The 14,042-nt window shown below is 38.1% G+C and overlaps 1 protein-coding gene across 2 annotated transcripts in view; it reads left to right on the top strand.

Annotated features, from left to right (window-relative positions):
• SUSD1 (sushi domain containing 1) overlaps nucleotides 1-14,042 on the top strand; it is a 167,849-nt gene that overhangs the window by 109,350 nt on the left and 44,457 nt on the right. For both annotated transcript variants that reach the window (XM_077142024.1, XM_077142014.1), the window contains exon 11: nucleotides 7,793-7,979. In XM_077142024.1, the coding sequence (XP_076998139.1) occupies nucleotides 7,793-7,979 (187 nt within the window). The remainder of the gene's footprint in view (nucleotides 1-7,792; nucleotides 7,980-14,042) is intronic.

The following is a 14,042-nucleotide window of genomic DNA, read 5'->3' as shown; positions in this document are numbered from 1 at the left end:
AGATACACTTATCCACTGTCAGTAGGAATGTAAAATGGTACAACCACTCTGGAAGGGAGTTTGGAAGTTCCTCAGGAAGCTAAGTATAGAATTGCCATATGATCCATCAATCTCATAGTAGGTTTATATTCAGAGGACGTGAGTGAGGTCAAGGACACAAACAGACATTTACACACCAGTGTTTATAGCAGCATTATCTACAATTGCCAAGAGATGGTAACAGCTTAAGTGTCCATCAACAGATAAGTGGCTAAACAAGCTGTGGTATGTACATACTATGGAGTATTGTGCAGTTGTAAGACAGAATAAAATCCTGTAGCATGTAACAATGTGGCTGGACCCTGAGGACATTATGCTGAGTGAAATTAGCCAGAAACAAAAGGATGAATACTGTATGGTCTCACTAGTATGTTAGTAGGTTACTATGTTAGTATGAACTAAAATTAATGGGTGAACTTGGAGAATTGAAGTTAAGAATGCAGGTTATCAGGAGATAGAACTAGGGTAGCAATTGGGCAATTGGTGCTAAAGGAATACAGATTGTGCAAAAGGACTGATTGTAAAAATTCAGAAATGGATAGCACAATACTACCTGATTGTAGCACAATAATATAAGTACACTGAATGAATCTGAATGCGAGTATGATAGAGGGAGAAGGGCTGGGGTCACATATGAAACCAGAAAGAAAGTTAGAGGATAAAGACTGAGACAGTTTAATTTAGGGATGCTTATAGTGTACAATAATGGTGATTAAATGTACAAATTAAAAAATATTTTTGCATGAGGGAGAACAAATGAATGTCAATATTGCAGGGTGTTGAAAATAGATGGTGTGCTGGTTTGAAAGGATGTATGGACCCTAGAAAAGCCATGTTTTAATCAAAATCCTATTTCATAAAGGCAGAATAATCCCTATTCAATACTGTATGTTTGAAACTGTAATCAGATCATCTCCCTGGAGATGTGATTTAATCAAGAGTGGTTGTTAAGCTGGATTAGGTGACAACATGTCTCCAATCATTTGGGTGAGTCTTGATAAGTTTCTGGAGTCCTATAAAAGAGGAAACATTTTGGAGAATGAAGGAGATTCAGAAAGAGTAGAAAATGCTACAGCACCACGAAGCAGAGTCCACCAGCCACTACTTTGGAGATGAAGAAGGAAAACGCCTCCCGGAGAGCTTCATGAAACAAGAAGCCAGGAGAGAAAGCTAGCAGATGATGCCATGCTTGCCATGTACCCTTCCAGCTGAGAGAGAAACTGTGACTATGTTCACCATGTGCCTTCTCACTTGAGAGAGAAACCCTAAATTTCATCGGCCTTCTTGAACTAAGGTATCTTTCCCTGGATGGATGCCTTTGATTGGACATTTCTATAGACTTGCTTTAACTGGGACATTTTCTTGGCCTTAGAACTGTAAACTAGCAACTTATTAAATTCCCCTTTTTAAAAGCCATTCTGTTTCTGGTATATTGCATTCCGGCAGCTAGCAAACTAGAACAGATGGTATATGAAAAAAAATACAATCAATGTATGCTAGGGTCTGTAGTCAGCAGTAACATTGTAATATGCTTCCACCGAATATAACAATGGTATTATGCCAAAACTAAATGTCAGCAGGTGGGGGATTGGGAAAGGGGTATGGATTCTTTGTGGAAGAAAAGGAAATGTCTTCTGATAGAGTATGGTTGTGAAGGCATGTCTATACACTTTGGTTGGATTGTGTGATGTGTGAATAAAACTGTTTAAAAATGAGCAGAGAGAAACAAGTGCTAGAGAAAATGCAGAGAAAGAGATGTACCTATTCACTGTTGGTAGGAAAATAAGAGTTGCAGCCCCTTGGAGGGCAGTGTGGTGGTTCCACAGGAGGCTGTGGGTGGGGTTGCCGTATGAGCCTGAAACCTTGTTGCTCAGTATATACCTGGAGGAACTGGGTGTGGGGACACGAATGGACATTTACACTGGTGTTTACGGCGGCAGTGTTCAAGATCCACAATGGATGCAGGTGGCCTAGGGGTACAACTACTGAGGAATGGAAGAGGTCACTATGGTGCATACATATAGTGGACTACTGAGTGGCCTGCCTCAAGAAAGAATGAAGTTGTGAGACATGCAACTAAGTGAATGAAACTTAAAAGCTGTATGTTGAATGAAATGCCAGAATAAAATGACATTTTAAAATTATAGTTAGTCCATATGATTGAGGCATAAAATATTATGGACTAACTATAATATAAAAATTTGGTGAACTAAAGTTGAGAGCATGTGTTATCAGGTTGGGGCTTATTGTAAAGGTCCTAGATTGTAAGCTCTAACAGCAGTCACATATTCAGGAAGTGTAACTGTTAATTCTAAATTCTGAGATACTGAGCTGTTTGTATATAACCTGGTCTTTCGCAGAAACTTCAGGTATTTATGACACCTGAGACTCAGAGTTAGAGTCTGAAGCTATGAAAGTCAGCAATACCCCATATAGGAACTGTTTAAAAAGTTGAAAAAGTGATCAGACATCAAATAGAGATATGAATGAAGGTGATCTGGATAGGACTAAGCTATATCAGAAGATTGGGTGATATCATCCATATTTTAAAACTTCAACTTCTGTGTGAGACTAAAGGGTGAGATAAGTAGGCTAAGCCTACTTATAATTATGCCTAAGAGTCACCCCCAGAGAATCTCTTTTGTTGCTTTGACGTGGCCTCTCTCTCTAAGCCATGTCAGCAGGTGAACTCACTGCCCTTCCTCCTACATGGGACATGACTCCCAGGGGTGTAAATCTCCCTGGCAATGTGGACAGCAATCCTGGGATAAGCGGGGACATGGCATCAAGAGATTGAGAAAGCCTTCTTGACCAAAAGGGGCAAGAGAAAAATGAGACAAAATAAAGGTTCAGTGGCTGAGAGATTTCTGAGTCAAGAAATTATCCTGGAGGTTATTTTTATGCATTATATAGATATCCCTTTTTAGTTCATGGTATATTTGAGTGGCTAGAGAAAAAGACCTGAAGCTGTTGAGCTGTGTTTCTGTAGCCTCGTTTCTTGAAGATGATTGTATCATGATATAGCTTTTACAGTGCGACTGTGTGATTGTGAAAATCTTGGGTCTGATGCTCCTTTTATCTAGGGAATGGACAGATGAGTAAAAAATATGGATAAAAAATTAGTAGGGGGGACAAAGGTTAAAATACATTGGGTAGATGGAAATAGCAGTGATCGATGAGAGAAAGTGGTAAGGGGTATAGGATATATGAGTTTTTTCTTTTTTCTCTTTATTTTTCTGGAGTGATGCAAATGTTCAAAAAATGATCATGGTGATCAGTACACAGCTATGTGATGATACTGTGAGCCATTGATTGTACACCATGTATGGAATGTTTGTATGTTAAGAATGTTTGTATGTTAAAAGACCTAATTGCACACCTGGAATAACTAGAAAAGGAGCAGCAAACTAACTCCAAAGGAGGCAGAAGGAAAGAAATAACCAAAATTAGAGCAGAAATAAATGAAATTGAGAACAATAAAAACCAATAGCAATCATCAACAAAACCAAAAGTTGGTTATTGGAAGAGATCAATGAAATCGATAAACCCTTAGCCATACTTATAGAAAAAAAGAGAGAAGATACAAATAAATATAATCAGAATTGAGAGGGGGAGGACATTATTACCGACTGCACAGAAATAAAAAAGATCATAGGGGATACTGTGAACAATTGCACGTCAACAAGTTAGACAACTTAGAAGAAATTGGCAATTTCCTAGAATTACATGAACAGCCTACACAGACTTGAGAAGAAGTAGAAGACCTCAGCCAGTCACAAGTTAAAAGATCGAATCAGTCATCAAATTCCTTCCAGTAAAGAAGAAGCCAAGAACAGATGGCTGCACAAGTGAATTCTACCAATCATTCCAAGAAGAATTAATACCAATCCTGCTCAAACTCTTCCGAAAAGCTGAAGAGGAGGAAACACTATTTTATTAAGGCCATATCACCCTAATTTCAAAGCCAGGTAAAGATACTACTAAAAAATAAAATTACAGACCAATTTCTCTAATGAACATAGATGTAAAAATCCTCAACAAAATACTTGCAAATCAAATCGAACAGCATATTTAAAGAATTTACACTATAATCATATGGGTTTTATTCCAGCTATGCATGAACACAACACAAGAAAATCGATTAATGTAATACCACATTAACAAATCAAAGGGGAATAACCTCATGATTGTATATCTGAGACTGACTCAGAAAAGGCATTTGACAAAATCCAGCATATTTTCTTGATAAAAGCACTTTGAAAAGGGCATATACGAATAACCCACTGCTAATTTTGTACTCAGTAGGGAAAGACTGAAAACTCTCCCTCTAAGATCAGGAACAAGACAAGGATGCCCACTATCACCATTGCTGAAGTCAACATTGTGCTGGAAGTTCTAGCTAGAGCAATTACACCAAAAAAAAAAAAAAAAAAAAAAAAGATATCGAAGGTCTATACTTTGGAAAGGATGAAGTAAAACTTTCACTGTCTGCAGATGGCATGATTCTATATTTAGAAAGTCCTGAAAATCTACAACAAAGCTACTAGAACTAATAAATAAGTTGAGCAAAGTGATGGGATATAAAATCAACACTCATAAATCAGTAGTGTTTCTATACACTGCTAATGAGCAATATGAGGAGGAAATAAAAAAAAAAATGCCACGAACAATAGCAACTGAAAGAACCAATTATCTGGGAATGAATTAAGCCAAGGATGAAAAGGACCTATACTCAGAAAATTATGAAATATTGCTAAAAGAAGTAAAAAAAAAAAAAAAAAAGACCTGAATAAATGGAAGGGCATTCTGTGTTCATGGATTGGAAGGCTAAACATCATTAAAATGTCAGTTTTCCCCAATTTTGATTTATAAAATCAATACCATCTCAATCAAAATTCCATTGGCTGGGCAGTATGACAGTGGCTCAGTGGCAGAGTTCTCCCCTGATGTGCTGGAGACTCGGGTTTGATTCCTGGTGCATGCCTATGAAAAAAAAATCTGATTGGCCTACTTTGAAGAAATGGAAAAAACCAATTATCAAATTTATTTGGAAGGGTAAAGGGCCCCAAATAGCCAAAGACATCTGGAAAAAGAAGAATGAATTTGGAGGACTCACATTTCTTGACTTTAAAGCATATTTTTAAGCTACAGTGGTCAAAACTGCATGGTACTGCCTTAAATATAGCTATATTGATCACTGGAATCAAATTGAGAATTTCAGAAATTGACCCACACATTTATGGTCAATTGATTTTTTTTGACAAGGCTTCTAACCCGTTCAACTGGGATAGAACAGTCTCTCTAACAAACAGTGCTTGGAGAACTGGATATCCATATCCAAAAGAATGAAAGAGGACCCCATCTCATACGTTATACAAAAATTAACTGAAAATGGGTCAAAGACATAAAGAGTTAGGAACTTAAAACTCCTAGAAGAAAATGTAGGGAAGCGTCTTCAAGATCTTTTGAAAGGTGAAGGTTTCTTAGATTTTATTCCCAAGACACAAGCAAGGAAAGAACAAATAGACAAATGGGACCTGCTGAAAATGGAAGACTTCTGTGCTTCAGGGCACTTTGTCAAAAGAGGTGTACAGGTAGTCTACTCAATGGGAGAAGATATTTAGAAACTGCATATCCAGTAGGAGTTTAAGATTCAGTATATATAAAGAAATGCTACAACTCAACAATAAAAAGACATATAACCCAATTCAAAACTGGGCAAAAGACTTATAGGCGTTGTTCCAAGGAGGAAATATAAATGACTAAAAAGCACATGAAAAGATGCTCAACATCACTAGGTATTAGGGAAATACAAGTCAAACCACAATGAGGTATCATTTCACATGTACTAAAATGGCCACTATTAAAAAACAGAAAACTGCATGTATTGGAGAGGATGTGGAGAAATAGGAGCACTTACTTACTGCTGGTGGGAATGTAGAATGGTGCAGCCATTGTGGAAGACAGTTTGGCCATTCCTCAGGATGCTAATTATAGAAATGCCATATGATCTGGCTATCTCACTACAAGGTATATACTCAGAAGAACTGAAAGCAGGGATGCAAACAGATATTTGCACACCAATATTCATAGCAGCATTATCCTCAATTGCTAATAGATGGAGACAACCCAAGTATCCATCAACTGATGAGTGGATAAACAAAATGTTGTATATACATATGATGGAATATTATTCAGCTGTAAGAAGGAATGAATTCCTGATTCATGTAACATGGGTGAACGTTGAGGACATTATGTTGAGTGACATAAGCCAGACACAAGAGGACAAATCTTAAATGGTCTCACTAGTATGAACTAATTATAATGAGCAAACATGTGGAATTAAATCTAGCATATAGGTTATCACAAGATGGAATGAGGATAGAGAAAGGGGAGCTGATGCTGAATTTGTACAGAGTTTTTAATAAGGTTGATTGTAGATGTTTGGACATGAATAAAGGTGATTGTGGCACACTAGTGTAAGTGTAATTGACAGCACTGAATCATGTGCATGATTGTGATTTAAAGGATAAGTATACATTAATAGAAGGAAAGGTAGAGGATGAAACGTGGGACTGTTTAATGTAATGAAGGTGGTTAATAGTACAAATATAAGAATCTTCTTCCATGGAGTGAACAAATATATGTCGCTGTTAGAAGGTGTTAATAAGGTGGTATATGGGAAAATACACCTAAAGTAGACTATGGACTATAGTTAACAGTAATATTATAATATTCTACTATAAGCATTTTTCTGTGTGCCTGATATTTTTCACAATAAAAAGACTAAAAAATTTTAAGAAGAGGTGTCTTACTAAAAACATGAATACCATCTATCCTAACACCATAAAATTCTTATAAAAATATTTATTATACTGTTAACATTGTAATTATAATATAATATTTATGGTATTATATCACTCAGGTATATAGCCCATAGAATTGAAAACAGGGACTCAAACAGATATTTGTTCACTAATATTCATAGCAGTATTATTCACAATAGCCCAAAGTTGAAAATAACCCAAGTGTCCATCAACAAATGAAAGGATAAACAAACTGTGCTATATCCATACAATGGAATATTATTCAGCCATAAAAAGGAGTGATGTTTTGGAACATGCTACGGCATGGATGAGCTTGAAAACATTATGCTAAGTAAAATAAGCCAGACAAAAAAGAAAAAATATTGTATAATTCCACTGATGTGAAATAACTACAATAGGCAATTTCATAGAGACAGAGAGTAGATTAAAAATTAGCAGGGATGGGGGTGGGAGTTATTGCTTAATGGGTACCAAGTTTCTGTTTTGCGCAATGAAAAGCCTTTGGTAATGGCTGATGGTGCTAGTAGCACAACATTGCAAGTGTAATTAATGCCATTGAATTATAAACTTAAAAATGGTTAAATGAGGGCAGTGTGATGGTGGCTCAGTGGCAGAATTCTCGCCTGCTGTGCTGGAGACCTGTGTTTGATTTCTGGTGCCTGCTCATGCAAAAAAAGAAAGAAAAAGAAAAATGGTTAAATGAAAGAATTTATGTATATGCTACCACAATAAAAATAAGTAGACAAATATCTATGGTATAACAAGTATAATATATTTGCTGATGGCTGCATTTCACTTGTTGAGAAACTTTAGAGTGAAGAGGGAGAGGTAGAAAGGAAGGGAGCTTGCCAGACCAGGGGGTATTGAGGCATTTCAAGCATTTCAAGCTGGTGATTTACCCAGTGAACTTTTTTTGTTTGTTTCAGTTTCACATCCAGGGCCAGAGATGGTATCAAAAGGAATTTGCCCAGGAAATGGTCTTTAACATGACTACCAGCAGTCGGGTTCCTGAGATCTGCTTGGACCTACATCCAGGCACTACCTACAATATCAGCCTCCTGGCCTTGTCTTCTGAACTTCCTGCGCTCACCTCCCTGACAACCCAAATAACAGGTAAATTGTGAATAACAGCATTTGGGATTAATGAAGTCACCACAGAGCTGTTGCTGGGCCAGGATTAAAAGGAACACTATTTCTATCATTATATATAATGAACTTTCAGAGAGAGAGAGAGGAGGAAGGAAATGGAGATGGATGGCTAGGGGAATGCAACCGAGACATGGTATTTTATTTCTTAGAAAGATACCTGAGGGCGGTGTAATGGTGGCTCAGTGGCAGAATTCTCACCTGCCATGCTGGAGACCTGGGTTTGATTCCCGGAGCCTGCCCATGCAAAAAAAGAAGAAGAAAAAAAAGATGCCTGAAGCAAAATGTTAGCATTGATTACATTTGGTAGTGTATGCAGGGATGTTGAGTAAATTCCTTCTGGATGTTTGAAATATTTAAAATATTTCACCTTAAAAAATAAAAGGTCCTGTTATTGTTTATTTCTCAAGATATTTCATTGGCATTCTGTGGTGAGGACCTCGAGAGTAGGTTACTCTCAGGGAAATGTGACTGGGAATCCTATCTACTACAGTCTTCTAATAAATTCACTTTCTACTCATTTTCTCCACTTTCCCCAAATCTCTTACAGCTTTTCTCCCATCTTCATTCCCCTCTGCCCCACAAACACACACAGTCTGAGCTAATATTCTTGCTTCTTATTTCACTGAGAAATTAAAACTAATTAGAAGTAATCCCACTTCCGAATCTTCCATTCCTACCTGTATGCCTTCCCCGGTCCCTGTTCCTATCTAAGGCTCCCTTCCCTCAAGTGTATTTTGTGTCCCATCCCTTCTCGCATGATCACCACTTCCCCCAAGGGAGAATTATTCCCGACGCCGCACAGACATGTTGCAATAGCTCCCTTATTGAGGAAAACAGAGAAAAAATGAGCATATCTCCTTTGACCACACATTCCTTCCAGCTACTTTGTCCTCTCTCAGCACCCCTTTATGATAAAACTCCTTGAAAGACTGTATTGTAGATTCCTCATCCTTTCCTCCTGTTTTCCCTTGAACTCATTCCAATCCGGAATTTTTCCTCACTGCTTTACTGAAAGCATAACCTCCATCTTGCCAAATCCACTGGTCACTTCTGTTCCTACCTGATTTTCTCGGCAGCATTTGATACTTCGTCCTTGAAATAATTTCCCCTTGTCTTTTGGTTTCTTCTACCTTCTTTACTGTTCCTTCTCATTTCCTTTGCTAGCTCCATCTACTTTCATTGACCTCTCTTCAGTATCTTCCTTTTCCTTTTCTTCCCTGTCCACACTGTCTAAGGTGGTTTCTACCAGTCTTACGGTGTAAAAATCACCTATATACTGAAAATTCACAAACACGTATTTCTGATCTCAACCTCTCCTCTGTGCTCCAGACTCATCTTCACAGATCTCCTAAACTTAGCCTACTGAACATTTTAGTACACAAATCAAACAGAACTTTTGATTTCTCACCTCTTCCCTTACCCTCAAACTTATCTTCGACCCAAGCTTCCCTGTATTTTAGCTGTTGACCTTCCTATTGACCCACTTGCTTAAGGCCAGAAAGGAGTCCTAATAGGTCCTTTCCCTTCTTAATTTCTAATCCATCAACAAGCCTTGTCAGCTTGCTCTCTGAAATATATTCTGAAGTCAACCACTTCTCCCTTGCATGACCTCTTACCTGGAATCCTGCGGTAGTCTTCTAACTGATCTCCTTGCTTTTATGTTTGACTGCCACCGCTCCCAACCTTCATCATAACTTTAAAAAGGTCGCTTGAAGTTCAGAGAGAACTTCAAAAAAATACAGACAGGAACGTGTCACCATGTTCTCAACTCAAAACTTTGCAACAAGCTTCCATTACACATAGAATAGAATCCAAGCTCCTTACCATGGAACATTTAATCTGGCCCTACCTCACTGAATTCATCTCCTCCTGTTCTCCTTTCTCATTAAGCTCCATTGCCTCTCTGGCCTTCTTACTTTTCCTCTAATGGGTCAAACTTGTTTCTACATTGGGCTTTTCTACCTGCATTTCCTCTTCCTGGGACATTCTCCTCACATAATAATAATTCTTCAGGGCTCCACTCAAATATCATCACCGTACAGAGGTTCTCCATCTAAACCAAATATCTTCCCCATCTCCACTCATCATTCTCTATCCTCTTATACTCTTTAAATTTCTTCATTGAACTTGTTTTCTGAAACTGTTATTTTTTAATTGTTTATTTTCTCTTTCCCCTAGTAGAATAGGAGCTCCTTGAGACAGGGATTTTGTGTGTGTGTTCTACATTAAAACCCCAATGTGTAAGATTGATACATAGCATAACAAATAAGTATTTTTTGAATGAATGAACAAAGAGGCCAAGCCAGAAGTGGCCAATGGTTGGTATTGGTATTGAGGAAATGCCTGGCTAATCAAGAGAGGCTTTAGAACCAAAAGAATTCAACTTGCCTAATTTTGGGCTGGAGAGAGAAGAAATGTTCAATTTGGGCATTCCTTCCCATGATGTATTATTAAAATGAATACTCATGATTTCAATGGCAGAGTCTACCTGATGGAATTTACAAAGGTAAAGGGCTTCCAGTTAATTAGTTAATGGTTGACTCAAATTCTTTGGACTCATTTTGAATAGGTTCTTTGAAGATCCTATTTGATGAGGCCAAATTGAATCAGGGTAGGCCTTAATCCATGTGACTTATAAGTCCTTAGAAGGCAGAGGAAATTCAGGCATAGTTGGTTAGAAGAAGCCAGAAGCCAGAAATCAGCGGAAATCAGAGGAGCAGACAAAAAGAGACAGAGATGGCCCCATGGTAGAGGATTGCCAGAAAGCTACAGACTCAAGAAGAAAGCAAGCCCTAGTATAATCATGATGTTGGACTTCTGGCTTCCAAAACCAATAAACAATAAAAGTCCAGTTCTTTAAAAAAAAGAATAGCAATTCGTTCAGTCTCCTATTCCTTGGTCTTTGTCATGTTTAGATGGCTTGTGCATTTCTGATTCAAATCAATATTTCATGTTTTTTGAGAGGGGGTGTTCATCTTGATGAGAAGCTTTTTTCTAACTTGTTTTTTTGGCTAAATCTAATCATAGCAGCACAAGCACTTTGTGTCTGTGCTCATGGCCACCAGGGGACACTGTTGAACTGTTGAGACAGATGATTAGGAAATGCCATGACTATGAGAATTTGCAATTTTATAAAAGCGTGACTATGTTTTTAAGATCCTTTGAATGGATGTTTAAAAAACGCCTTTTACTAAAAGGGGGAAACTTTATATGTTGATATGAAGAGGTGTGCCTGATTGCCTAAAATGTGGCTTTGTTTTGGTAAATCGTGAACTTTTGAGTCTTGCCAGATATATTAGGTTAAGGATTTGGGCCTGGAAAATACAGCAGCTGATTTCCCAGAAGAAAAGTGAATGGAATTTCGCTTCTGCGTGTCTTACATTAAACTAAAGCTTATTGATGGGAACAGGATGAAAACAAGTGCTTTAAATACATTGCTGACCTCAGAGGAGAATGAAAGTTCTAGGAATGTTGAGGGACAGAGGCAAGTGTGGCAGTGAAAACAGGGAAGAGGAGTGGGGGTGATCGTGAGACTACATCACAGTCTTTCTCCCTCATGGCTAACACACTTCTTGATCTGAGTTAATAGCCCCATCATTCATATCCCCTTTAGGACAGGGTGGAGAGCAAACTCTGGGTTACATGTAGACCCCAAAGGGTCAGAAGAGCTGTCACCAATTGGTTCTACTATTGGTTGTTTTGTTTTCTAACCAAGTCTAAAAACACAAAAGCAAAATTTTCTTTTCATATAAGAGAGAGAGAGAACCAGAGAAGAAAAGGGGAGAGAGTTGGGGAGAAGTAGGAGAAAGAGGGAGGGAGAGAGAAAGAAAGGGAGAAAGAGGAAGAGAGAGGGAAAGAGGGCAGGAGAGGGAGAGAGGGAGAAGATAGAGAGGAAAGAGGAAGGGAGAGAGAGAGGAGGGAGGTAGAAGCAAATACATGCATAAATGTAATGATAAACCAGACTCCTGGTACTAACAAGCTGGTGATCATTTGAAGTTGAACTTTTATTATGGAGGAGAAAAGATGTAAAGGAAATCATTCCCTCTCACGTGTACCTTCAATACCAAGGCAGGTAACTAATATGGGAAATCTCCCATTTTTCACTGTATTCATGATAAGAAAAATTAAATGTGTTTTTTCAGCTGCTTAGAAAAACAATTGAAAACACAGGTATGTCCCAAACATCACTAGTCACTTTAATAGCTATGTTCAATCAGGAAAGCTTGGCTCCCTCTGTCCCTGTCTCTGACACCTCCTCTTTTACTGTCCTCAGGAGAGACGGTGCAGGACCAAGTCCTTTTAAATTCTTCTGCCTTGGGCATCTCTTCGATGGCTGACCACTGTTCTAGTTTGCTAGCTTCCAGAATGCAGTATACCAGAAACAGAATGGCTTTTAAGAAGGGGAATTTATTAAGTTGCAAGTTTTCAGTTCTAAGGCCATGAAAATGTCCAAACTAAGGCATCTAGAGAAATATACCTTAACTCCAAAGAAAGAAACAAATGACGTTCAGGGTTTCTCTCTCTGCTGGGAAGGCACATAGTGACATCTGCTAGCTTTCTCTCTTCATTTCATAAGGCTTCCCCAGGAGCATTTCTTTCTGCATCTCTAAAGGTCTCTGGCTGTGTGCACTCTGTTGGCTCTAACACTTTTTTATAAAATGGTTCCTTCTTAAAGGGCTCCAGTAAGCAACCACAATTTGAATGGGTGGAGATACATCTCCATGGAAACCATCTTATCAAAAGTTAACACCCACAATTGGGTGGGTCACATCTCCATTGAAACAATCAAAAAGATCCCACCCAGCAATATTGAATGAGGATTAAAAAACTTGACTTTTTTGGGGTACACAAGAGCTTCAAACCAGCACACTGGACAATGACTGCTCTGACTTTTTCATGCTGAAAAGGGGCATCGAAATTATGGGGCAGAGGAATGAAACTGGTCATTGTTGTTAGAGAAGACTTCTGAATTTCTGGGCTTATCTGGCATAGGAACAATCCAGAGGCTTTAAGTTTCTGAAAAATAAACTTAAGTACAGCTTTTATAGAGCCTGAGGTATTTGTTTATTTGTTTGTTTTTTCAGTTTTCCAGGAACATTTTGGTTGGGGTTTGCCATACTGTGGCAGTTTGTAATATCTGGCTGAAACTTGCATAACAGTAACCTCCAGAATAGCTTCTATACTTGATTTGCAATCTCTTAGCCATTGAGACTTTATTTATTTATTTCCCCCCTTTTGGTCAACCAGTCCCATGATGCCAGGGCCAGACTTATCCTTGGGAGTCATGTCCCATATTGCCAAGGAACTTACACACCTGAAAGTCATGTCCCTCATAGAGGGAGAAGGTAGTGAGCTTGGCTTAGAGAGAGACCACATCTGAGCAACAAAAGAGGTTCTCTGGGGGTGACTCTTGGGCATAGCTTTGCCATTACAGAAATAAATTTCATAAGGGCAAACCTCAAGATTGAGGGCTTGGCTAATTAAACTGGGAGCTCCTATTGCTAAAGAGAATATCAGGAATTCCCCAGGTGGGGAAGTATAATAGTTCAACTTTTTCTGCAGTCCCTCAAGGAATCTTGCAAATATTTTTTTTCATTTTCTGCTCAAAATACTCTAAATGCATCAGTGTATACATTAACTTGCATAGAATATTAAGGTTTTATTCCTTATTCTAGGTTCCATGTCAAATAAAGCTGAATTAGGTTGTTTAAATAAACTGACCCGAAAGGTTAAATTAGATAGTAAGCTACAGAAAATTTAAATTTTGGACAAAATAAAAATCTCTTCTTTGGGTCTCATACAAAAGTTTAAGTTTTAAAATACAGACATTATCTTTTACCCTGTATTTTGATTTACCCTAGTCTTAACCAGATTAGTTTCATTCACATCTCTAATCAAAATCTGATCTCTTTTTCAGTTTCTTTAACAGTTGCTGCATAGAGTAATGCTGACTTTCAGAGCTGGAGAACTCTAAGTCTCAGGTGCCACACAAATACCTAAAGTTCCAGGGAACTACCAGATTATACA

The sequence above is a fragment of the Tamandua tetradactyla genome, chromosome 2 (genome assembly GCF_023851605.1).
Source record: "Tamandua tetradactyla isolate mTamTet1 chromosome 2, mTamTet1.pri, whole genome shotgun sequence".
NCBI lineage: Eukaryota > Metazoa > Chordata > Mammalia > Pilosa > Myrmecophagidae > Tamandua > Tamandua tetradactyla.
The sequence above is the reverse complement of the archived record's forward strand: the minus strand, read 5'-3'. Positions and strand labels throughout refer to the sequence as shown.